General features: G+C 37.5%; 3 protein-coding genes across 4 annotated transcripts; 1 reads left to right on the top strand and 2 right to left on the bottom strand.

Moving 5' to 3' along the window:
• The first annotated feature begins 1,612 nt into the window (after window positions 1-1,612).
• On the top strand, window positions 1,613-13,381 carry LOC145229015 (pleckstrin homology domain-containing family M member 2-like). 2 transcript variants are annotated; one of them, XM_080094254.1, is made up of 13 exons: window positions 1,613-1,837; window positions 2,074-2,186; window positions 2,619-2,728; window positions 2,809-2,908; window positions 2,990-3,014; window positions 3,187-3,246; window positions 3,833-5,602; window positions 8,894-9,055; window positions 9,818-9,943; window positions 10,409-10,553; window positions 11,054-11,171; window positions 12,099-12,285; window positions 12,849-13,381. In XM_080094254.1, exons 1-13 carry the CDS (start codon window positions 1,787-1,789, stop codon window positions 13,140-13,142), a joined length of 3,261 nt encoding a protein of 1,086 aa, XP_079950380.1. In that variant the 5' UTR covers window positions 1,613-1,786; the 3' UTR covers window positions 13,143-13,381. The 2 variants fall into 2 exon arrangements, with proteins under 2 accessions (XP_079950380.1, XP_079950381.1); XM_080094255.1 differs by lacking the exons at window positions 1,613-1,837; window positions 2,619-2,728 and having other exon boundaries at window positions 2,121-2,186.
• Window positions 13,382-14,540: 1,159 nt separating this feature from the next.
• On the bottom strand, window positions 14,541-19,796 carry LOC145229611 (sialate:O-sulfotransferase 1-like). Its single transcript, XM_080094954.1, has 8 exons — window positions 19,657-19,796; window positions 19,009-19,115; window positions 18,003-18,120; window positions 17,377-17,558; window positions 16,986-17,187; window positions 15,838-16,130; window positions 15,052-15,264; window positions 14,541-14,896 (listed from the first exon to the last, which is right to left on the bottom strand). The coding sequence occupies exons 1-8, from the start codon at window positions 19,794-19,796 to the stop codon at window positions 14,541-14,543; spliced, it is 1,611 nt and encodes a 536-aa protein (XP_079951080.1).
• A 2,029-nt stretch (window positions 19,797-21,825) lies between these two features.
• LOC145229610 (monocarboxylate transporter 14-like) lies at window positions 21,826-26,121 on the bottom strand. Its single transcript, XM_080094953.1, has 7 exons — window positions 25,911-26,121; window positions 25,648-25,791; window positions 24,880-25,025; window positions 24,096-24,548; window positions 23,604-23,853; window positions 22,966-23,214; window positions 21,826-22,568 (listed from the first exon to the last, which is right to left on the bottom strand). Exons 1-7 carry the CDS (start codon window positions 26,119-26,121, stop codon window positions 22,363-22,365), a joined length of 1,659 nt encoding a protein of 552 aa, XP_079951079.1. The 3' UTR covers window positions 21,826-22,362.
• Between the last annotated feature and the right edge of the window lie 749 nt (window positions 26,122-26,870).

Below are 26,870 nucleotides of genomic sequence, written 5' to 3'. Positions count from 1 at the left end.
TACAAATTGTCATCCGGGTCGGGTTTTTTAAATCGGGTATTGGACCCCAATTTATAGCCCATTTACAACTCATGCTGGTCTGTCGGTCTGCAGGCAGCTGATGGGCAACGTTGTTGGAGCCAATTAAGCGGGAACCCTGTCGGATTCTTTTATGTTTTACAAAGAAACAAGGATAGGGTACCGTTTAAACCAGTGGTCGGCAACCGCCGGTCCGCGGCCCGGTACCGGTCCGCGAGGAGTTCGTTACCGGGCCGCACAATTTTTCAGGTTAAATGCTATAAAAAATTTTGCCCATGTATCATGGGGATGATAAACTAATTTGAGCGTTTTTATTGCTAACTATTTGTAGTTTTTTAAAGACCGGTCCGCGATAAAATTTTAGTTTCAAAAACGGTCCGCAGTGCAAAAAAGGTTGCCGACCTCTGGTTTAAACTTTAAACAAATCATTTATTTGGCCATCCTTCCTTGTTGCGTTTTATAGCCAATAAATACAACTAAAGCTAGAGGTGCACCAAATCGGAATAAAGTTGGGTTTGGCTGAAACGAATATGCGCTGGTGTTGTAGAACAAATTCGGCCGAATCATTTATTATGCGTCTCGCGAAGTACAAAGCGTTTGGCAAAAAACATAACTTTTTGTAGGCATAATTAAGTCTTCTAACAGTGGTGTTACATAACAGAATAGTTGTACTGTTTTATTATTTAAGTTCTGTGGGGTTTAAGGTTGCCCTGGCCATTTTTTAGGCCTGCCACGGCCTTTTTGCCTGTATGGAACGGGAAAATCGATAATGTTTTTAAAATCATACTGTTGACGCGAGAAAACTTTCGCGTCCGCGGGCCGTTACCGGTTGGCGAGGAGTTCGTTACCGAGCCGTATAATTTTTCAGGTTAAATGTTATGAAACATTTTGCCCATGGCATGATAAACTAATTTAAGCGTTTTTGTAGCTAGCCTTTAAATTTGTAGTTTTTTGAAGACCGGTCCGCGATAAAATTTTAGTTTCAAAACCGGCAAGCAGTACAAAAAAGGTTGCCGACCCCTGCTTTAGTGTACTGAAATGTTTTTGACCAGGGAGTCGAACCGGAACTGAACCCGAACCCGCGAACCGGTTTGAGCGGTTAATTTCATTAAACCCGAACCGAACCCGAACCGCTAATTACGATTTTCTAAAAACCCGAACCGGAGTTGAACCCTATATTTTGTTTGGCGTTGGACCCGAACCGGAACTGAACCAGTAAAAAATGCAGTCTGTTTTATATTTTGCACTTAAGAATACGCGAGATAACACATAGGGCGTGTCAAAAATAACAGTGCACGGTCAAAAATCTTGTGGGGTTTGATAAGGCCAGGAAGATGATAGATAGAATTAAATTGAAACGAATGAAAATTTGAACCGGTTTAAAAACCGCAAACCGGTTCGGACCGGATAATTTGCCCAAACCGGAACAAAACCCGAACCCGAAAATACACATTTTTGAAAACCTGAACCGAACCCGAACCCTTAAAAACAAAACGAAGTGAACCCGAACCTGAACCCGTATGACAAGCGGTTCGACTCCCTGTTTTTGACGGTCTTTCAAAAACTTATTTACGCGCAGTCAACATTGATGATTTTTATGGATCTTGTTTTGGTCGAGTTCGGCACGTGACGTCAACAATCAACAACCATAGCATACCAGTTTCACTTTACAATTACATGCATTTCTGTTGGTTTAAACTAGACTTGGAAATGTCATTGCAGGTATATTTAATGTATACATAATGTAGTATTTTATGCTTCAACCATAATGGACAAGGCTGATTTGCTATTAGAAGAACTTTCCGCTCTCATCAAATCGGTAAGTCTAAAGACTAAATGAACATGAACTCCTTTTATTTGCAAAACCTTGTCCACATTTCTAGACCAAAATCTTAGTTTAACGGTTTTGTAAAATGCCCATTGTTGTGGACTTGTTTTGATTTTACCTAACACTAAACAAATTTAGATGATTTCTTTGGTATTTGATTTGCTATATTTCATACAGAATCCATTGCTTGTCGTTTAAACCCAATATTTTATTTTGGCTTATATTAGGTACAGATACAACATGTACTGAAAAATGAAGATGGAAAGTTTCAAGGTTACACTGAAGCTGATAAGTCCATTCGTTGTTTACTAATATGCACCGAAAAAATCTTTCTTTACGGGTGAGTAATGTGGATTGTGGGTTGAGTTGTTATTAGGTGTTGCATAGAATCCTGTTTCTTGTTTGTTGATTTACTGGAAGTTTTTGCAGTAATAGGTTTAAATCCATATCATAAGTAAACTGGGTTAGTATATTTCTCTTCTCGCTCTGTCATATAAGCATTCAGTCTGCAGAACATGGCAGTTCTCGACGAGTTTTCAGGTGTGCAGGACCCACATGACCCACATGACCCACATGCGCGACTTGTAAGTTTGTGTGCAAAACCAATTTCAGCGGGTGCAAGGCATGTAAAAAAGGTCGTGGCACTACAATTAAATGTGTTTGGTGCAAAATATCCAGATGTAACCGGAAAAAAATTGCGTGCATAAAGACTGGATAAGCATTGAAACTCTTAAGGAATTTGAGTCATGTCAGTAATCTGGTAATATTGCAGACTTCGTAATAAGCAGCATGGATATTGGAAAGTAGTGCGGCAGTTCTGTCAACGTGATGTTAGTCAGTCAATTGAAAAACTTTCAAATGTAAAATCTGAAATTGGGAGAGGTTGGTTAAATTCTTATTGATTTTTGTTGTTGTTGTCATTTTGTTGCATGAAACTAAACTACAAATGTGCTCTTTTACAGGCAGAGCATGGTTGTATTTGGTGTTAAATGAAAACCTTTTGGAAAGCTTTCTTGTCACTATACAGCACAACAACAAGCAAATGCAAAACTTTTACAACAGGTATGTTAGCTAGTTTGTATCTATAATTTTATGATAAAACACATTTCATTTGACATGTTTTGTATTTTATTATTTCTCTAGCTATTCCATTCTTTCATCACACAAAGTAAGTTTTTATCTTATTGTTTGATTTTGTGTAAATATATATATACATATCAATTAAGTTTTGAATATATACAAGCATAAGTTAGTGTGATGTGCCCGTTATTCGTCTTCATAACACCTTTTCTTGTTGCTTTTAAATAATTCTTGACACTTCATGCTCTTTTATTTTGCAGGTTCAATTATTCATTGATCTTATCTTTGGACTGGAGTTCATCTTATTCAGATTAAAAGTGGTATGTATTATTGTACTTCCTGCATTGTCCGATCAATTTAACTATATCTTAATGGGTCCAACTTGGACCGTCCAAGTGACCCTTGTACTACATATAGCCCATCTGTTTTAAGGGACACATTGTTTTTGTACTTGTAAACAGAAGCTTGTTTAAAAATAGGTACATAATAAATAGCTGTTTCTGCCATACAATTTTGTAGATTTGTTAGTTTGGTGCAGACTTTGACCCTAAAGTTGGTGAAATTAAAAAGCCATTTGCCAATACTGTAGTAGATAACATGACTGGTTGTACTTTCCCTTTTACCCCCAAATGCCCATGTTTCCATCTTATTGTTTTCCAGTAAGTACACCTCATTAGCAAGTCTGAACCCACAGTGCTTTCAACAGACACAACCTAAGAAATAACCAACTTTAAGTAAATTATCATGTTGACCTCAAAAAATGTAATTTAGTGACTGTGGGGTAATAGATGATGTTTTGTCTGTGATTAAATAACAAAAATAAATGCACATGTACAATTTTCTATGGAATGGTTTGCATAGTGCCAAAATGCTGGTCTAGAAAATACTTATTGTTTTATTTGGTAGGATGCTGATCACTTGGACTACTCCTTGATACCTGTAGAAAGGTCCAATCCTCCCATGCAGCCCCCACAGAAGCTTTTACCAAATCCACCACAGCCTCAGGCCGACCATACAGGTTCATCAGTGTATATTAGCACAGATGCTATTACAAAAGCTGCAAAGACTGGCAAAGAAAAAGCAGCCCGTGTGGTACAGGGATTCTTCTACACCGCAACTAGTCCGACATCCCCAAAGCTGCCACAGCCAGGTGGTGAAATGCCCTTGAAAACCATTTATGACCACTCAACAACACAGACCAAAAATTTATCAAACAGTGCAATACCTTTAACGCCAGATCAGAACCATTTGGCTTCTTTTAGTGGGCACTTGTCCAAGAGTTCATCGACCCCTATTATTCAATTTGATAATGTCACAGAAAGGAGAGGTTCTCGACATAATCCATTTAATGACATAATAGATGAAGACCCTTGGGATGGAACTCCTTTGCACTATGTAGCTCCTGGCACTTGTCGCCACGATATTGCTTTGCCTATCACAGACCAGCCAATTGAAGTGGTTCACCAAAAGAAGCGCAAACACTTTGAACCAAAGCGAAAAACTAAGTCATCACCACCCAAAATGAGATCTCAGGGCACCCAGTGCGATGAAATAAAACTGGAAAGAAAATTTTGTTCTGAGACAGACTCAGGACTAATGAGTGATTGTGAGGATGACCAAAGTTCTTTAGACTATATTATTTCCCCAAGCATCACTGTCCAGAACAGCATCAGTATGCAATCTGTAGGATGTGAAATGTCATTGGCAGATTTTAGTCAAACTGTTGAACCACCAAAAGTTTTGTCTAATCTTCATATTGGTGAAATATCTCCATTTAAACTGACCCAATCTGTTCCTACAAACTGCACTGGAGATTTAATGTGTTTTGAAACCAATATTGTTCCACAAGCTGCTCACACAAAACGTTTGGAATCAGTTGAAGATAATTTGGTTCATTTTAATTATACATTGAAAGATTTAAAAAATTCAAAAGTAAATTTGGAAAGAACATTTTTTTCTGACAAAGTAGTAGATAAAACTTCACCACCATTCATTGACCAGGATGTGTGCAATGTAATGGAGAACATTTTGGATAGGGTTGTGCAAAATGAATTGCCAAGTCAACCTAATTTGGTAGCAACTCCATGCAAGGTTGGTGTCTATGAACATACTAGTGAACCAGTTTTTGAAACAGCCAAACCTATAAAACCACTGGAGTCTTCAGTAAGTGCAACCACTTTTCAAAAAAATGATGAGTCATCAACTGGTTTCGCAAGTCAGCATTTGGAAAGTCAGTGTAGCAGCAATGAAATAAATTATACAGATTGCAGTGACCATGGAGATGTCAGCCAACTGAATGATGTTTTTTCACAATGCGAAGTTACTGACAATAATTTGAGTGATCAAAGTGAGGATGAATTTTGTATTTATGAAACCAAAAGCATATCATCAAATGAAACCACAGATTCTGTAAATTCAATCGAAGATACCTCAAGCCTATATTTACCAAATGTGCATGAAGATGTTGGTGTCAATAATGATTGTATTTCTGGCAAATCAGAGTTGGATTTAAACCTTGACACAGATGACTTCAGTGTAACTGGTGGTGATTTGACTGTGTCTGAGATTAATTGTCCCGGTAAAAGTTTAACAGCGGGTGAAATAACAATGGATCATTCTCTCTACTTGCAGATGATACTCAATGTTGTGAACGATGAAAAAGAAGTTTTGATTAAGGTTTGCACTTTCAAACTTTTCTGCCAAATTACACTTACGTTTTTAGATAGACAAGCTTTAACCTCAAACACACAAAATAATATATGAATCACTGCATAAACAGTGCCCGCTCAAGTGTGTCTTATCATTTAGTTACCTTTAAACATGCCCATTTTAGTGACTAAACCTGTTCCATTTTTTTCTGTTTGTTTGAAAATGTAAGATCTTGATGATGAAGGTGGTTGTTATCCTATATTTAACAAACTATAGGCAAAAAGATATTTGCCATGTATCAAGCCTAAAAGACATTGCCATTGGATTTTTATGGGTCCCCTTCCCTGAAGGGGACACATCTTGATTTCACTCTGTTTTTTTTTTTCTTTTTTCCGCCGAAGTTTGTCCATACACTTTTGGCATGAAATCTTTGGTGGATTTGGATGAAACTTTCACAGATGGTAGATATAGTTATGTAGATGTGCCATCTGCTTTGTTTGACTTAATAACCCCAGTATTTACCCCGCTAGACCCCAAAATGTGAAACGTTTTTGTATGTTGCTGCGCACCACAAACGAAAGATTTCTGTGGTGTCATCATCATCATATCGGGCTAGTTGCCCGGGCCAAACTGACTATGCTCCTCCACACCTCCCTGTCCGCTATTGCACCGCTTAGATCTTCGGGCCGAATACCGGCATCCTCGGCCAACTGTTGTATGTATGTCTTGTACAGTCGGCCGGGTCTAGCTCTTCCTTGCGTTGGTGTCCATAAAATCAGATCACTTATAACTTCTTCTTTACTTCTGTGGCAATGTCCAGCGAATCTCATCCTCCTTTCTTTTATCACTGATGTTAGTTTTGACAAGTTGCCGTACAGAAGCTTATTGGGTGGATGGGTCTTCCAGTTAATGTTTAAGACGGCACAAAGCATTCGTCCCATCTAGTTTCTTTTCCAGTTTTTTTGTATGTCCCATCTAGTTTCTTTTCCAGTTTTTTTGTTAGGGTCCAAGCTGATGATCCATAGAGCAGTACAGTTTCTACCACGACTCTGAAAAAGTTTGTTTTAAGTTGTTCAGACAGCAATGATTCCCAGATAGTTCTTAGCCGATTGAGTGCACGCCAAGCCTTTGCTATTCTAATGAGCACATCTTTTTCTGTCATGGCAATGCGGCTACCCAGATATTTGAAGTCATCTACCTGCTTGAGAAAAGTTCTCTTCGATGTTTCTATTTGCCCCTTTTGATGATAGCAAATATATTCTGTTTTGGTTGCGTTCGTATGCAATCCAATCATAGCAGCTGACTCTTCCAAAAGATGAAGTAGCTTTTGGGCATTAGCATTACTGTCTGATAACAGAGCGATATCATCGGCGTAGTCGGCATCGGTGATCTTTCTTGCTGGATGTCGTCTGCTTCTTGCTGGTGCTAATGTTAGACCACATTCACTATGTTGATCAATAGAGTGTTTTAACATGTAGTCCAGACAGATAAGAAATAGGAATGGAGCCAGAGTGTCACCTTGTAACACACCAGATTGAATTTCGAAAAAATCGGTGTCTCCGTCGGGAGAGCGCACCATGGCCTTAGTGTTCTTGTACATAATCATTATGGCTGCAACGATTTCTTCAGGGATTCCGTATGCCAATACAATCTTCTCCATCTTTTCTCTGTGGACCGAATCGAATGCTTTGGAGAAATCCACAAACAGTAACGTTGCCGGTAGTTGCCTTGCTTTCACACCTTCTATGATTCTTCTCACCGTCAGGATTTGACTGACTGTTGAGCGACTTCTTCTAAATCCATTTTGATTTCTTCTGAGGATCTTCTCCAATTCTGGTTGAATTCGGTTGAGCAACATAGCATTGTAGACTTTTGCTGCTATCGGAGTGAGTGAGATTCCTCTATAATTATTGGTTTGACTGAGATCACCTTTCTTTGGGAAGGGTAGTATACAGCTGTGGTGTAACGGTATAATATAGGCAACAGAACATATCGTATATGTGTTTGTGCATTACTTGGTAGGTGTTTTGGACATGCCAGTCAGAGGGGGTATTAACAGCCTTATGACGTCAGAAGCGTTAAGGAATGTTGCTAATAACACCCCTAGTGGTCAGAATTTTAAACATTGTTCGATTTTGATAAAATTTTACATGACTGTCGATTAGTTCATTGTGGTTTCATGTTTTATACTTTTGGGTGTTAAAACCCATCAGTTACCCATCTAACCCCCTAAAATGGGTGAGTTTTTTAAACGGTGTCAGAATTAAGTGAAATTTTGACAGCTTGTGAGATTTGTCATTTATAGGTGTCAATTGTTGTGTTTACCCCGTTATTCCCCCCCTCGAATTAAATGAAATTTGGACAGTTTGTTCATTTTGCTATAATAAGCTGACGATAGTTATGTTTCACTCTGTGACCCCAATATTTACCCCACTAGTCCCCTAAAATGGGTAAATTTGTGAAACAATGCAGGAATTGGATGAAATTTGGACAGTTTGTTCATTTTGCCATAATTAGCTGTTGATTATTTTGTTTCACCCTGTAGCCCCCTAAAATGGGTGAACTTTTAAACAATGTCAGAACTATATATGGAAGTTAGACAGTTTTGAGTACATTATTCATTGATGTGTTTTACCATGTAAGACCCACCTTTACCCCATTAACCCCTAAAATGGGTGTAATTTGTAAACATTGGCCGAGTTGGTTGAAATTTTGACAGTTTGTGCAAAAGTCATCTTTAGGTGTCAATTGTCACTTTTGCCATGCAGTCCCATCAGTTACCCCATTAGCCCCCTGAAAGGGTTAACTTTTTAAACAATGTCTGAATTTCATAAAATTTGGACACTTCGTAGAATATGCCATTTTGAGGTGTTTATTGTTGAGTTTTACCATGTAGCCCCACTAATCCCTAAAAGGTAAATTTTGCAAACAATTGCCGAATTAAATGTGACTTGTGTAGTTTCTATCTCACACAGCATGATTTTTTCTGCAGACTTTTTTTCGTCCTGTTTAAACTCATAGCACCAAAATTTATTATAGTTATTTAAAAAAATGCACTATTTACAACTTTGCATGTGTGGGGGACCCATGAGTTTCTGCTTGCAGAAACAACTAAAGGTATAAAATACAGTGGCTGATATGGGACCCATTACGAAATAGGTCATAGTATATGTGCAATGGCAATATGTGCTAAGCCACCCTTCTAGTTTTAAATTGTTAAGTTCAATACTAACTGTGCAGATACATTATTATCTAAAAATATTATATTTTATTCACTAATTTTTTTTTAATGACAGTAACTTATTGTGTTTATTTTAGATGATTCAAGTTTCACCTGCAAATGGAATTGACTGTGGAGCTTCGTATGTACTATTCTCTGATAGTTGTGTGTACTTTCTGGAAAATGACAAGGATATGTTTGTGAAGAAAAAGCACTTGGCCAATGACACTGTGACTGTAGATTACTTGTGCAATAAGCAGGTGTTCATTTTACAACTTTTTTTTCCACAGTAGCACCTAATCTTACATCACACCTGCCACACTGCTTTTGTGATTTAGTTTTTGTAAAGTGTAATTTCAAAATGGCAAAATAACCAGGTTTGATAAATCTGAAACAGACCAGTGGTGTTTTTGGGTGCAATGTTGTAATGACTTAAATCTAACTAGACTAAACTATATTTGAGGCACAAAAGATTTAACTCAAATGGGGTATATTTGTAAACTATTTGACTTTAGTTATCTTTCATGAGACACTTGTGTCTAGTGATGGGATGATACCAGGTTTTGAAGCGAGTTCCAATACCGAGTACGAGTACCACATGTATATACCTTCGATGCCGAGTACTTAAGTGTAGTGTTGTACTTAGTTGTATATCACTGGCTAATTTATCTGCCATGGTCGGGGTACAGGCATGCACACACACATGCCGAAAAATGTAATCTCCACATGATAGTGAAAAAGATATACGTAAACTGGCAGAACTTTTTTCCAATTTTGTGCTGTCCGTAACAAATATTGGCATAAAGTTGCCCGTATTCTTATGGTGTAAATCGGCCTTTGGTACTCACACATTAGTATCGAAAACTGAGGCAAAATATTTCGATACCGAGTACGAGTATCGATACCACTGAAATCGTTCGGTACCGGGTACTCGTCCCATCACTACTCGTGTCCCACAGCACAGGAGTTGAAAAAAAACACTGTTCTAAAACATCATAAACTAAATCTTTTCATATGTCTAGGGAGTTGTGTTTTTCTCTATGCAAACCCACAAATGTTTGCAACGGTGTGATACATTTAATGAATCCCTATCTGATGCAATTGTGCAATCATTTATGAAGTCTCAGGAACAACATTTACCACACAAGGTTAGAAAATTGACTTCTTCGTCTATTTTGTGCCACCAAGTTTTTGGTTACATCAATCTTTGCATTATCATTAGAAGTTTTGTACTTACTCGCATATAAAATTTAAAGTTATGTTAAAAGTTTTGTTTCTGATTTATTGTCAACAACGGTCCACAATACTCCATTTGCTTAGGTGCAGTTGTCATCCTAAAATTTATAAAATGTGCATAAAGTGAAATAAAAATGGATCGCATTTTGTCGAAATATTACATACAATTTTATTCTTCTTCTAATGTTAACTTCCCTGCTTCAGTACATATAAGGTATGGATTTAATCTCCTGCAGGTTAAGAAGCTCTGCTGTAAAACACTGATGAACATTCTGCTGATCAATGTTAAGAAAAAAATGTTGTCACTTCATGTTTGTTTAAAACCGATTACAAGTTTGCTAGTACATCTGCAGAGCTATTACTATTTACTCTTTCAGGTGTGTGAAGTATCTGATTCGGACAACAAGCATGTTTCTGCTCTTCAAAAATGCATTTTGGTGGAAACTGGCATTCCAAACTGTGACATTAAAACTTACTGCATCATTCAGTGGTTGGACAACAATGACTCATCGACACAAAATGGTTTGTCACTAAATAAATTGGTATTTTTACAACATCTAACTAATTTAATTACAAGGCTGTGGCAAAAGAAAGGTCAATAACCAACAATATATTGGGTAATAATTTTTTAAAGCTCTTTTTAAGAGGTGTTAGTAATTTTTTAAAGACAGTCATTTGACACTCTTAAAATTACATTTTACTTTTAAAATTTCATATTGTTTAAAGCTCTGCATGTAACAAGTTTTAATTTTCAAGTTACGCAATCTACTAATGAATGTGTTAAAATGCTATTAGGGTTGATGTAATTCTCAAATATATATATACCCATTTTTGGCTTGATTTTTTTTACATGTGGTAAAAAACATATACAATGGTTTGGTTTGGATAGGATTTCTTATTTTGGTTTGTTCGAAATTGGAAACTTTAAACTTTGATTCTTAGCAATTATAATTATCCACGCTTAGCATTAACAGGAAATTACATCGTTGTGAATGCTATTCGTCACATGCTCTGTTCTGCAGAATCTCTTCCAAAAGGAGTTCTCTCGTACAAAAGCGGGAAAACATTACTGCGAAGAGATAGATGGGTTTCTGCATTCTACGTTCTGAAAAACAAGCACCTTTTTCGATTTGATAACAAGTAAATGCTGTTGTTATATAACTGGTAATGTGCCGATACCCTGTTCTATAGGTTCCATCGTATGCCTAAATTATCTGCTGGGTTAAGTTGAAATAAGCTAAGTTTACAATTGCGCTATAAGACGTTATAAAACGCTCTAAAGTAGAGGGTCATAATGGTAAATAGATCAAAGCACTACAGTTAAACCGTTAACGAGTAGCTAGGGCCATCCTAAAACCACGTATATGCGACATATCAATAGACTAGGCGAAATATTTCATATTTTGATTTTCGTATATTATTTGTTTGTGACAAAATTTGTCAATTATTGAGACAAGGAGCTTGATTACTTGGTTTTAACTTTTACCCCACATTTACGGTATTAACATAATTTGTCAACTGAAAACTGTATTTGCTCGGATGGGGAATTAAAACTAAATGTTTTTATGCAGTTATTTTACGTTGAATGGTAAACTGGTAATACCAGCTAGTAGCAAAATTAGGCAAAGCTGCTAACGACAGGTCACCAAATTTCAAGAACTGAGATTACATCGGCATGCTGCTGTCAAAATTGTAGCTGCAATTGACTTGCAGCAGTTGTAAATAGCGCGGGTAACAGATTACGACAGAGAAAAATCGCAAGTGGCGTTTAAATCAACAGTACTTGCAATTCTTGCTCTTTGGGTCAGAAAATGAATACGAAGTAGAATATTGCCTACTTTATCCCGTATTCGACACTTCACATAAATTCAAAAGCTAGATTGCTTCACGCAAAATCTATACTGGTCAAATGTGTTGAACACAGAACGAAATTTATGTGCCATTGGTTTCAAGCGAAAGTTCAAATTATACGCGCAAATTTACCACGTATTCATGACAGAAAGACATTTCCACGATTTAGTTGTGTTTTTTTTCTTTTCAAAAAACACATATAATTCCTATCTACAGAAACTCAGTCCAGGCAGAGAAATCTTGGCCGATCTCCAAAATGTTGCACTGCCAATTAACTGGACACGATTCGAAAACGCTGGAGATTTTAAGCAACGATGAAATGATTGAACTTCGTGCAGCAAACTCATGTGATGCACGAACTTGGGTTTTAGCACTCCAAGCCTTGATCATCGAACAAAACACGGTGGGTGGTGTTGTTATTATGCGGATTTTGTGCGACACGCTGTTCCTGTAAGTATGTAAAATACGTTACTGCTGGACGTTTTGGCAATTCACATTCCACTGAGCGATGAGTATTTTTCGGTAAATTTTTTAGTGTATACGAGTTCCCTATCAATGACACAGGCAAAATGTAGGCGTGGCCAACATGCTGCACATACGCCAGCAGGCAATTTCATATGTAACCTAATTTAGGAAGATTACAAACAAGAAGAAAAAGAGATAAAAAATCACTTGGAGATAAAAACAATCCCATGTTTTTCACCTATAGCTTTATCTAAAACCATACAGAGCTTCTATAAATAGTGAATGCATCAGCGCAAAAATGTTTTGGAAAAGCAATTGTTCAAAGCTTTGGAATGTAATGTGTTCACTGTTTTCAATTCTGTGTAAAATGTATTGTTATAAGTTGAAATCTGATTTATAAAAAAAACACATATCAAAATGCATGCATACAATTTTTTTTTTAAGTATTACTAAAAATACCTTTCTTGTGCGAAGTAAATTACTTTTTTAATCGTTATTCAGGATACTGACACCCTTTTGCCCTGCTCTTTGCTTCTCACTGAAGATCAAATCTTTATCGTAGAAGAAGAATCAGACACAATGTTTAGCCGTTGTCTTGCTAACAGCCATCTTGCTGACATCTGCAATATCACACTTGTACCAGGGAAAATCGCTTGTCAGCTACGAACCCGATGTAATAAGTGCCGTGGTGGTACCAAGCCAACGTGTACATGCAATAATTGGACGCTGCATTTTCACAATGAAGCCCAAAGGGAAAATGTTGTAACAAGGTGTGCTGATAAGTGTAACCTGTGAGTATTGTTTTGTTACAAGAAACAGACAAGCCAATATATTGATAAAAAACTTTACGTTTCGACAATCGTATGCCATTCTCGCATGAATTCTAAACCCAAGCGGCAAGTAAAACCACAATAAAATTCTTGCTTTGATCATTACTTGTAAGATCAAATGTTCCTAAAAAATGCTGCATTTGGTTATGCCGAAACGCTCTATTTGTTTTATTTTGACCGGTATTTAATACATTTCGGAACGTTTTTCTTTACTGTAGAAATCCTAGTTAGTTCCATTTTCCATTTTGTAGAAATCCTAGTCATTTTGAAAGCATTTTATTGACAAAGCTATTGTATACTGCCACGAAAAGTGTTCCTTGTCTTGGTTCTTCTTGTTTTACGTATAATTCACCATCTCAAAAGTTGCTTCGATTTGCCAATTTTATAGAAATCCAAGTCAAACACACATACGACCAATATAACTTCGTGGAGCTACTAATGTGATAATTCAAATCACAAAAGTTTGCCAATTACCGAGTGGCGCAATGAGTATTAACGAAGATTTAAACACTAACTTGTTTGAAAATTCCAACTGTTATTTGGGTTGGGGGAGGCTTTATAATAAAAATAACTTACAAACTTAGTTTCTAACCTTTAATTTGGTTCCTAATGCTGAAATAACTGGGCCCTTTACAGAGTCTATCAAAATTTAGCAAACGGCGGTGATTTGAGTGCTTACGCTAATAGCTTTACCACATAAATTATCTTGACAACTAAATATTAAAAAAATATTAGTAAACGGGTAGGTTTGGATATAGATTTTCTGACGCTGTAAGTAAAAAAAAAACGAATGGACTCAGCATTTTTCAGGTGTTTATTCCAAGCAATATGTTGCAACAAAGTTGTTACTGTGCAATACAAAGTACATTTTACCGAACATGGCATATGTGTTAAACTAAATGTGTTATCACTGTGATATACACATTTAATTGATGTTTAATCTGTATGTCTTGATCATGTCGCAACGCCCCCTGACTGTGCTGTTCATGTATTTTTCGTCACATGTTAATAAATTTGAAAACAAAAAGTAAAAATCGAAAAAACTGTCAATTACAATTCAACTTTTTATAGATACGCGAATTATAGAATATAACTCTTTGTCGAACAACGGTAATGCAATATCAGGTCGTACCGTATCCATCTAACTCTTTTCTTATTTCAACATCGGTTAAAAAAACAAAAAACAGCTTTTTACGGCAAATTTCAATGAGAAGCGATTGGAATTATATCCGCGCTCACTAAAATTGCAATTAAACAAAACGTTTTTTTCACTTTTTGCGAATTGTAACGTTTTGCACAACATAATAAAAAAGGGGTAGTAAGAAGAAAAATCGCAAACATTTCTTTTGAAGCTTAAAGTAATTTAAATATCTCGCTCCCAAGCAGGCAAAGACTTGTATCCGATCTTCATTAATCCACTACGCAGTTCAAAAACCAACGAATTGATATCTTCAACATTACGCTTCGTGTAGGGATCATCGTTAACCGAAACCTTTGTTCGTTTGAAATAACCAACGTCGTTCCGTCCAAGGCACTGCAGTCTTTCGTCCAGGTCTGTAGGGTGGTAGCCGACAAAATCTAAGATTCTTTTAATTTCCCGGTTTTTGTTGCTTTTTAAATCGTCGTAGATAATGACAAGTAAGGGTAGATCACCGGTTAAAATATCTTTGTAGACTTTACTGTATCCGTTCACAATCCATTTGATGTATCCTTGCCAGCCTGCAAGTTGACAAACAGTAAAATATTTGATTTTAAAATCTAACTGATTGTGCTCCCTAATATACCTTTTGTTGGCCTCTTTGTAGGCCGATATGTTTCTATTATATATTTTGTAAAGGTGTTTAGCAACTTAACACACAAACATAGCAACATACGTGGAATTTTGAAATCTTCGTCGGCCACGTGACCCGTTTGGCTGCCGTTGATTCGTCGATTAAACTCAGCGATTAGCGCATCGAAAGGGTTTCTCAGCAACAAGATAATTTTCTTGAACCTGTGCGGATATCCGGTGATTCCCCGATATATCACGTGATCTTTGATAGTTAGCGTACGGTTTGAATCGATCGGATCAAGTTCACCGAACATTCCTACGTATAAATGTATTACAGGGACTTTTTCATGTAGGAAATGTGTGATGTAAATGCAGGCTGTACAGTTTCAAACATTTGTGAATACAAAGAACATGTTGCACATAAATGTTTACAAAAATCGCTGCACTAGGGCTTTCTTTTCATCTTCTGCACTATTTTTTTAAATCAATCCGCCCATTAAAGGTAATCTGATGTACAATTTCACGAAGTGTGTGTACTGCCCACATATAGATTTGCAATACAATAAGAGATAGGCGCTATCGCCTGGGCTCTGTTCTTTAAAACAGCTGTAATGATGCACTGATCTTTGACCCCGAAAATCCCATGCGGATGCCTTTACTCCGTCCTAAAGGTTTCACAAATGAAACCCTCTGCGGTTTTCTATAATGGCAGAATTAAATTCGAAAAAAAATGATTTTCACTTTGTACAAAAGTGCTATATTGGTTGCAATCATTTTTTAAATGGCAAAAGAATCGTTGTCGTTTATTTCGCCCACACCGCTAAAATTTTGATTTGAAATAAAACAAAATAAAACAATATTTGCTTTTTTACATTTTCCACCAACTCACCTTTTCGAGTGATCGGCATTGAATGGTAAACGCTACCAGTGTACACTCCACCAGCAGTTTCCAGTAAATATCGAAGCCATGAATTTCCTGACCCTGGCATGCTCACTAGCGCTACCGGTGGTACAGTGTTAGGTGGAAGATAGTTTTTCTCACCGCACCGATTCTCCACCAGAGTGCGCCACACTGATACATACCCTTGACCTCCGCATCTGAGGTCATTTTTGGGAAAGGTCATGTCACCAGAACAGCGGCGGTCACAATAAGAATTGTTAACCGCATGGGAATGGTTGAAACTATGATCAGAAGAACAAGGTTGCATAATTGCGCAACGAAAAACAGTGACTGATTTAAGTGCACTGAAAGCTTCAGTCTAGTGCAGTGGTTCTTAACCTTTTTAGTGAGGTTTCCCACCAAAGTCAAACACCAACTTCGAATTTCCCCCTCTGTTATTTTTATGATCATGTTTTGTACTCTATGTTTGCAAAAAAAACTTTAAATGAAATAATTTTGTAAAGCGATTTGGTCTGGACCCTAAAGGTATACTACAATCTTATTTAGTTTGAATAGTGCTTCTGTGAGGGATTAAACTTTTTGGAATACTGAAGAGTCTGCTCTGCTTGCATTAGTCATTTATTGCATCACAATAAACAAAGGAAAGGGTTTTATTCGCGCACAATAGCAGTCATTGATGGTTTTAGTCTTCTCTGTGACGTAACAAACGACCTTATTGTATGTGTCTTGTAAACCTTGGTGAAATTAATCTTACATGTTGTTGCGGAAAATTTTTAGTAAAGTAACTTTCAACGGGTAATTCAAAGTTGGATCCGACCCCTCGAGTCCGAGTTTGCTCTTTTCAAGCTTACGTAATTTCCCTCCGAAACCATTAGATTTCCCACCGGTTAAGAACCACTGGTCTAGTGTGTAAGAACAAAGTTTTTTATTTATTTTTTAGACATTACCAGAGTAATATGTCTCCGTTATATTCTACTACTATCTGCAAAAAAAAAGGATTTCTATAATACGTCTCATGTTACTGCGTTCCGGCAACTGGACATGAGCTTTGAAGATCCAGCTTTAGTTTTCAACTTTCTAAACTTCATATTTTCACTGAAAGTAATTATGATCTTACTAACCCCCAAAAAACTTACAATTCGATAAATTTCACACAAAAGCAAGTCTTTGGGTCAGGCATAACGGCAAATGGAAGATCTTGTGTTTCACACGTCATCACACACTCAATCGGCTGCATGTATCCGCTTGATGTCGCCACTGTGCTGTATGTTTGTTTGTCTCCTGGAGCAGGAAAACACCCATATTCTGCTTGACGGGCGTCGCGTTGAAAAAATGGACCTTTTTAATATGTAATGGTAATATTGATCATGCAGAAAAGTTAAAAACAGTTTTGTGGGTTTAACTAAGCCGAATAAAACCTTTCTGCACACATTTTACTTGAATATGAAAAATAAAAACATCATTGTAATGATTCATACAAATTTCGATTTTCCTAAACCCCTGAACTTTCTGTAAAATCAAACGTACCTTTTCGGCAAGGTCCAGTTCTGTAATAAATCTGCATTGTGTTGTTTCCACCACAAGTTTTTGCTGGGTTACCCGGACAAGTTCGATTGCACCCTTGGGGATCGACGTCAATCGTTTGTTGAACAGACATAAACTTAGAGCATACGCACTGTGTTCCCTGCACTGCTGACAGTTCGAGGCCACTGCAAGTGAAACCTTAGCTTGCTACTGTCCCTAAGCAAACATCAATTTCAAGTATTTTTTAGCAATTTGTAACCACATCCCAGAAAACAGGGGTTCTCAACCTTCCCGAGTGGTTTTTTTTAATTATTTGAGCACCCTTTTGATCTGATTACACTTAGCACCATAGAGATTGTCAGAAAAGCGAATTGAATATAGGCCCAACTTATTTTCAACAGACTTTTAGTAGGGTGCAAATATGTTTGCCTCTGGGTCCATTTCACTCAAAAAATTAATCAAAGAGATGGTATTTCTCTCAGTATTTTCAATGCATCAATATGAATGTTAATATTTGTTTCATACTGATAAAACCAATGAAGCCTTTTTGTAATCGAATCATTATCCTGTGGTTTGGCATTCCTTAATTTTATAGATTGGAAAACAAATAACTGATTGAACGCTCTTACTGGTTAAAGCAGGCTACGATGCATTTCTTTGGGGTCAAAGCAGGAACATTTACTTCCAGAACATGCTCAAACATTCGATTGAATCCCAGTTTGTTTACAACACAGCCAAGGAAGGTAACTGTGGGAAATACATATAGGTTGGGTTGGGTAGTATGTTGCCTCATGTAGTTTATGTAAATATGTAATCGGAACATTACAGGAAATTCATAATCGGTTGGTTTCCACGTGAAAATGCAGGTTGTGCACACAATCGGAAACCATTTTTTTGAGTCACAACGAAATGAGTTGTTCATTATTTGTCATGCATCAAATAATTATCATTATTATCATGTAACTGGTAATTTAGCAACAATTTGTGGGGTTCCCAACAACTTATTTTGCGGCTCGCACCAGACTTCAGAAAACTACTGAACATCGCTATAGTTTAGCTTTCAAAGTAATAATCGTTGGTGATTTTCCCAAGGTTTCGTTTTTTGCGGCTCCCTACACACTTAACAAATTACCATTCGACCCCGACAATGAAAAAGTTTGAGAACCACTGGTCTGCATTGTCTAATTTTACATTTCGTGTAACTTAGTGCGCCCGGTGTTTATAAGTTTGTAATTGTTTTTTATTGAGTTGAAAAATGATTGAACAAAAGGGATATGCGCAAACAATTCCTTTTTTCGTGGAATAGAGGGCATTGTTTATTAATGGCGATGGTTTATCTTTAATTCTACTTCGATTTAAACTTTTGGTACCTCGATCTGATATATCAGAGATTGTAGAATAGCTTTGACGACCCCCGCAAAATTGCTTTACCGGCCCGACCGCTGGTCTACCGAACTTAATTTAAACACTTTTATTTACAACGCTTAACGCAGTAGGTTTCTTAATTTATGACTACTTTTGTAATAGCAGCACATGTAGTTTTGCAACATTGTGGTGAATAATGTTTCATGCCTTCAAAAGCGTCGCCTTGCAGTAACGTTGTAAATTAGTCCACAAAACCGACCAAATTTGTACCTGGACATCTATACTGCTGCTCGGCTGTACCGGACGTAGCACAAACTGTTTGCATCACAGGAGTAAGATAACTTTCAGTCAGAGACCGACGTTGCATGATACTTAACCTAAAAAATATACCATTCTGTGGTGGCACCTAATTTTTGCGTTTGTTCTAAATTCAGTAAAAAATTGAATATCATTCTGCATTGGCAATTCTATAAAACGGGGATGTGCTACCTTTATCACTAGTGGGCCAAATACAATTAAAACATTAATGATGCGGGCCGCACTATTCTATATCACAAGCTGTCTTAACATATGTGTATCTTGCTTACCAATAAACACGCTTGTATGGAGAAAATGACCATCAGCAAACTTCGCAGGTGGTTCTAGTCGCATTGTAAGTTTGCAGAAAATTTGTACAGGGCGTATTGATTTTTTCAGAAACCCAAAATGAATAGTAATCACTAATTGTTAACACGGCACTAAATTAGTTTGGCGGGCCGGGTAACCTTAATTTAAAGGGCCGCATTTGGCCCGCCGGCCGCAGGTTGCACACCCCTGCTATAGGAAAACACAGCAGCAATTGTATGGAATTTATAAATCCGATTGCATCATTGTAATATCACTAACAGAGGACGTAAAACGAAAAACGTAATAACTTACCTAGTTCCGTAAACCGCAATCAAATTGTTGTCATAATGAGGAAGCCAAGTGATTACCACAAGGAAACCTCCGAACATAATAAAGAGTACAACAAAATGACAGGAGCCTCTGTTGCACCAAGAAGGAGACAAGTTCTTCATATCTTAACTTGTTTTTTAGACTTTGTGCAAAAATCTGAGTTTCTGTGGTGCATGACAAACTTTTTATTGAGAAAAAGTGGTTATAACCACGTTACAGAAGGTAAAAAAAAACTATATAGGTGCTAAACCTGACTAAGCGTGCCAGTCTCAACAACTATTAAAACAATAACAATGATAATCATCAAACAACGTAACACTGCTCACGTTTTGTTGTTAATGTTTGACAATTACAAAGCAACAGGGTTTTACGAGCTTTTTGAGTTTAACAGGTTTAAGTGGGCTTTTTAACATTTTAACGGCCACAAAACTAAAACTAGCGCTCTGCTACCAGATAACAAGTAATGTAATCTGTTTACTGGATACTTCAATCTGTAACCACGTGTACCGACAAATTGGCTGATTTACTATTTCCGATTCACAGATGTGGTTGAAACCATGAGTGCAAAAGTGTAATTTTGCATTATAAACAGATTTTGCATATTTGTCCGTGTTTCAATAAAGAGTGAACTATTCGTAGTAAGCCGTTTATATCAAAATGTTTTTGTGTGCCTTTTCTCTGTCTCTTAATTTTCCGTGTGAACGTTTAACAATTTTTGTCACTCAAGTTCTCTCTTTAACAAAATGTCTCTATTCTCTATTTTTTAGTATTTTAAATTAATTCTCTTGTTACCTCTCTACCAATAGGTCTACTCTTATAACTCTTTGCTTTTATTTCCGTCTTTTAAGGATTTTAATGAAGTGGGACAACATTGCTTTCATTTGCTCGTACGTTTATATTGTCCAATATAAATCGCAGAAGCAGATACACTTACGATTTGGAAAATTTTCTATAATTCACAGCACTTTGCAAAGATAGGTATATAAGTGCGAAATAATGCATTTTGATCACAGAACGCCAGGCCCATTGAAGGCGCCATACCGAATCAGCCGATCACCAAGCATTCCCCACCATATGACTAGGCGTAGGCTAGAAAAATCTAGCCTGAGGTGGAATTCGAACCCACCAGAAGAGTCTTTCTGGGACGTGCGCTCTACCAACTGAACTACGCAGGCTCAGTGGAGAATCCGCTGAAAGTTGAATCACAAGCACCGTTGCCCTGCCTCGCATGCTACACATGTCAGCTTCGTAGTAGGGGATCGCCAGATTGACTAGTATCAGTTAAGATGAACATAAATTCATAAACGGGATCAGCCCTGAAGCGTCTATGCCAGGGGCGGGCAACTTCTCCAGTCGGCGGGCCTGATATGGGAAAATGAAGTACTTGGCGGGCCGGATTCTAGAATCGATACATTAATCGCGTATTTATCCAGTGATTTAAAACGGATTTGTGACCACCTAAACCAAATACATTCAAGAACGTCACAATTACAATACAGTCCAAACAATCTAACTGATATAACATAAAATTATTCACCACAGCAAATTTAATGCATACACCACAGGCTTAGATACTGCTGAAACACTAATTAGGCTACACGTGTGGAAACAAAGGAAACCGTGAAAGCAGGCCACGCACAAGGTTGGCAGTTATGTCGTAACAATGGACGTAAGGTGCAATGGTAACAACGGTGGGAAAGTTTTTTGCTATTGGGGAGCATTACTGTCCGTTCTAACTATAATTTGACGTATTAAGCAAGTAGCGGGGGATTGCGGCAGACTGTGGCCGCGGGCCACATTATCATGTAAGACCGGATACTGTCTGCGGGCCGCTCAAAATCCCGTCGCGGGCCGTATGTTGCCCGCCCCTGGTCTATGCAGACCGAAGCGATTACGGCACACTCATATATAAATCACAGTACGCCAGGCCCATTGAAGGCGCCATACCGAATCAGGGATTTTTAATGCATTTTGAGTATGGTTTGTTACACCACTTTTCCAGAAAAAAAATGCAGGAGCGCAACGTAAGATTTTCAACCAGGGTTTTTATCCCTGAAAATTAAATTTCCTTTAAATCTAAAATTTGCGTTTAAATAGTCCCTTATATTTTCATCGCACTAAAAATCAAACAAACATATAACTTACATGTAATTAAACCTAAAAACTTGCCAATTTCATATTGCATCTTATGTAGTGCGTGTAATATTAAAGGCAAAAAATACGTAATGCAAGCGCATAATACTGACACACATAATGTGCACAAAAACAAATATTTCTAGTTCGAGGCAAACAACCACGGAAACAAGACAGCATTGTGAAAATTAACAGGATACTTCGCAGGTCAGTATGTGAGCAGACAATTTATAATATCCTGAATATTTTGATTAGGAGAGACCGGTTTCAAACAACAACAACTTTGCACGAAAAAACAAAACTTTATGTTTTTGCGGACGCCAAAAAACATGTTTAGTCACTACTGCGTAAGATGAAAAAAGCTTTTTCTTTTGGATAACTGACTACAATAGCAAAAGAGGTAAAATAATATCTATAAGATGGAATAGCAACATTAAAGAAAATGCATTTGTAACATTATACCGTGAAAAAATTTCAACTCATCTATTTGTAATGTACCCAACAAATTTGATCTATTGGTTGTAAAGACAACATTAAACTACTTGCATATCGTCATCATTTTGGCATGGATTTACGCAGTAAGTAGGCGCCAAATGCAACAATGAAGGTGCCAACAGCGAGCACAGTCCCACCCATAATAAATGAGGCTTGGTAGGTTTTAGTAATATCAAAAAGCAAACCGCCTAGCGTAGGACCTATAATAATCCCAACACCGTCGAAAAATTCCAAGAAGCCAAACGCCACACTAAGACAATTGTCACCTAAAAAAAAAAAAAAAATGTTGAAAATCATCTCTTAATTCACTGAGAACTACACATTAAATAGTTAAAGCATGTATGTTAGGTACACGATGCACGGTTTTGAATAACCTGAGCAAAAAATCACAGCAAATATTTGTGTATAAAACATGACTACGTTTCGACAATTACTTTTGCCATCATCAGGTCGTCAGAATCCAAAGCAACATAAGGCACATGCAACTATGTACCGCACAACGACAAAAATGGGGACGACACGAAGCAAAAATGCAAAAGCAATTAAACCATTGATCATCATTTTAGTACAGTATTTTTATTTTTCAAGAAACAAACTGTTTATTGTGGACGAGTTTACTCTGCTGGACCATATAGTTTACTGGGATAGCATATTTTTGCTTACCAAACATCTTTGCAAGAACTAAGGGATATAGTGACCACCCGCCGAAGCTTAGACCAACTAATACACAGTAGGTCATCTGAAGGACGTAACTGGTCGCTAAAGGGCTTAAGAGAGTCAAAGATGCCGCCAAAATTCGAAGCCACATCAACCATACGATGGAGTTAGAGCGCGGGAAAACGTTGTTAAGCGCTGCCCAAGAAAATCTGCCAACCAAGTTTGCTAAACCGATTGCAGAGACAAAAGTGGCGCCTGCAAAATAAAATATGTTTGTTTAGCTAGGAGCAAATAGTTTGTCAAAATATCAAACATAACGATCAAAAACAATCCAGTATTAAACATAATGTACAGTACATCAATGCAGGCTTGTAATGGCTTTTGAAATTTGAAACGACTCGTTAGAGAAAATAGTAAAAGACCCACACATAAGTTGAAATATGTTTGTTTAGCTGAAGGCACATAGTTTTTTCAAAATATTCAACAAAACGATGAAAAAATAAACAAAGTAGTAAACTGAATGTGCGACATTGAATGATTAAACAACATTACCCCAATGCAGCGTCTTTACTGACTTAATTGAACAACTTGGTAGTCAGGAAAAAATGATAAATCACTCACACACACATACTGGTGCCACTCACTTTGAGCGTTGCTGAAACCAAGGTTGATAGCACGAACCGGTGTGAGGCCATACACTATCATCATGCCAATAAACATTGTGACATTGTTGACAGTCATCACATAAAACAAAGGATTACACATAAGAAGGCGAAGTTGAGCCGAAAAGGTCTGCTTCAATGTACGCGTCGATGCAGCCAAGTTTGAGAGACGACTCGCGGTGACGTCATGGCACGATGAGGTCACTTGCAGCAAACGGCTGTCGTTTAAATTCTGTCGATGTTTAAAGTGATGATTGATTTAAAGCTAAGCGCTTTTGCTCAATTACACTTTTTTTCTAAACGGTTTACCCGCTTTGATTACAGCTTAAATGTCGAGTACGACGGCAAAACAAACGAATAATGTAAATATGTAGGCCTACTGTTAAATTTTATTTTAAGGGTCATAATTACGTATTACGACAGGAAATGACTCCCAGCAACGCGAAATATGTAAACAAAAAAACAAAATGTTACCTCAAGGGACTTCTCATCAAGACACTCCATAACCATATCGGCTCTCTGGTTGTTCAATTCAAAACCTTTCCTGTGGAAGTTTGTTGGAACGGCCAGTGACGATTTACGCCTCAACCAAGGGTGTCTCACTAAATTACGCACAACAGAAAAACTGCTTTTACGCTCTTTACGCCCAGGTAAAGTCTTTTCATACAAAGCACCCTTTTCATTTATAACGTTCACTTCCGTTTGGACATCCTCTTCAAATACATCACAATCTGGACTTGTTTTTACTTCACCGTTGGAAATAGGGGCCAGATTCATCAACTCTTTGCCGTTTGCGAGTTTGCTATCCGTTGGTGTCGCCTTTGAGGGCGTGAAGTGGGTAATGGGAAAAAGCACCATTGCCACAACGCACGTGTTTCCCATAATTGCGGAAAGTATCAGCATTGACCCACGCCATCCGTATTCGTCCTACGTTTAAAACGTGAATGTTGGGTTAAATTCACTGAGCAAAAAATTTAAATTACCAATTTATATATGAAGGTCTATAAAAAGTATTGTTGCCTAACGGGTTACAAGTTATTTTTTGAACAAAAACAAGCGAATCTGGAAACTAGAAAAAAAATGTTACTGTGATATAACACTAGTTGTAGTTGTTTCAAGTTTTGGTCATTTGAGTCGTTAACTGTGATTAACAGGAGTTTCCATTTTAACTGATTTTGTGCTTTCAACCAAATATTTTTTTTCGTATTTTTGTTGCTTTATTTAAAGTGCAAGTTTTTAGTAAAGATCAAATACTAACCTGAAGATATTCGACTAAAACCGGAAACACGAAAGAGCCGACCCCAATACCACTGCTGGCTATTCCCATGGCAACAGGTCTCTTTTGTTTGAAATATTGACTGGGACTGATGACAGCCGGAACATAACAAAATCCCAAACCAGTACCTGGGCCATAAAAATAGATTTTAATGTTAGAAAACAATAAAATCCAAATACCGAGCTGTAGCCGATTGACATTGCACTAGCGCTGTGCCTTACAAATGTAACCAGTGATGGGATTCAAATTTTTTGTCAGCTGGTTCTATCACAAAAGTCATATTTTTAGCCGGTTTCAAAAATTACTTTGACAGTAACCAGTAATGCTAACCGGTTCAGTGATCTGATGAAATTCTTCGAGACGGTTCTAAAGAAACAGTGCGAACTGGCTGAATCCCACCACTGAATGTAACAATATTGGCTTTCAAAGTATCTAAAAAAATTCATGTGCTCTCAAAAAGCTTATAATGTATAAAACAATAGTACACTTCTGATTCCGTGAATTAGCTAGTTGCTTTTTCTCAAAGTGATCGACAAACTTGGGCCCATCAACAGGGTAGAGCTATAACGCCAAAACTCACGTCAGTCGAACATTTAGATTTGTCCTCTTTGCGCCACCTATCAAAATTTAGCTAAAGTGCGACTGACGTAGTTTATGGTGCTATAGTAGAATTTCCCATCAACAGAGCGTATTTCCCAAATGTTATTGTTTTCAATTTTCCTAAAGTAAAGGTTTAAAGACACTACTTACCTCCCAGAACACCATAGAAAATAAAAAGCTGCAGGAGAGAAGATGCTCTGGATGAGAGTAAAGTGCCGACGGTCACCATTATTCCACCAATCATGTGACAACATCTGCATCCCCATCTGTGCTGAACCATGCTTCCAAGGGGCGCTAGGTTAAAAAAATCCGTTATAATATACATGTGAATATACCGTTTTACTCGCCAAGTTTGTGTAACGTGATAAAACGCAAAAAAATTATTTTGAAACGCAACGAAGGTCCAAGCTCACCAGAAAAAGAAGTAAAAGCGGCAGCCGTGCTTCCCACCATGGACGCCATAGCGGACGAAGCTTCAAACTCTATGATCCACTGTGGTGTGAAGACACCGTAGGCATAGCAAAACGCGGCGATCATAGCGTGACTAAGGAAGGAACCAAACACAACCACCCAACCCCAACCACCGTCCAAAGCTTGCTGCTTGCCATTGCCGTTGACCTTCATTAAACGGCTGCCCTGAGAAAATCCTAAATATCAATACACCTGAAACATAAAAATAAACGTAACACCTGTGCATTCGGACAAACCCAATCTATTCTCATCTCTAAAATGTCTTTTTTGCTATAAGTATCTCAGATAACGTCGGCTACAAATATATGACGAACCTTTTAACTTCAGTAACTTGGCTGTTTGTAATCTATCCACTGTCGTGAAACAACATGTAAAAACCTTTTGTTTGTTTTGCAACAGACAACAAAGAACAGCGTCATCACTCGGCAAGCGCCATAATAACAAAAACAAAAACCTTCCCCAAAACGTGTTCAAAAACAACCTTCTTCGTGAATCGCCCGTTTAAACAGGCAATGAGGCTAAACCTAAAAGGCATTTTGTATGTTGATTAATTGCTTTTAGCCTATCTTAATTTCACAGTACAATAAACACATGGTCACAGGGTGGATACCAACAACAAATGTTACGTCTCACTCTGACGTCATGCAGTCAGTAATATCTGTCAATATTAAAATTACTAACCCCAGCGCATTACTATGGTCGCTGCATGCGTACATGTCTATCAACAAAACCAACGTTTGCCGTTTCGATTCACTGTCAATGGGACGCACGACATGCGTTGACATTTTAAAATGATTTTGTGTTGAAAAACAAACGTCCGATGTTCTGAAAACTATGCAGCCATTTGAATTTGAAAAGGTTGTTATTCTAAAACCTGAAACGTTTTTATAATTACAGGTCTC

The sequence above is a fragment of the Phallusia mammillata genome, chromosome 5 (assembly GCF_965637545.1).
Source record: "Phallusia mammillata chromosome 5, kaPhaMamm4.hap1.1, whole genome shotgun sequence".
NCBI classification, from domain to species: domain Eukaryota; kingdom Metazoa; phylum Chordata; class Ascidiacea; order Phlebobranchia; family Ascidiidae; genus Phallusia; species Phallusia mammillata.
Note: the sequence above shows the minus strand (reverse complement) of the source record. Positions and strands in the feature narration are given on the sequence as shown.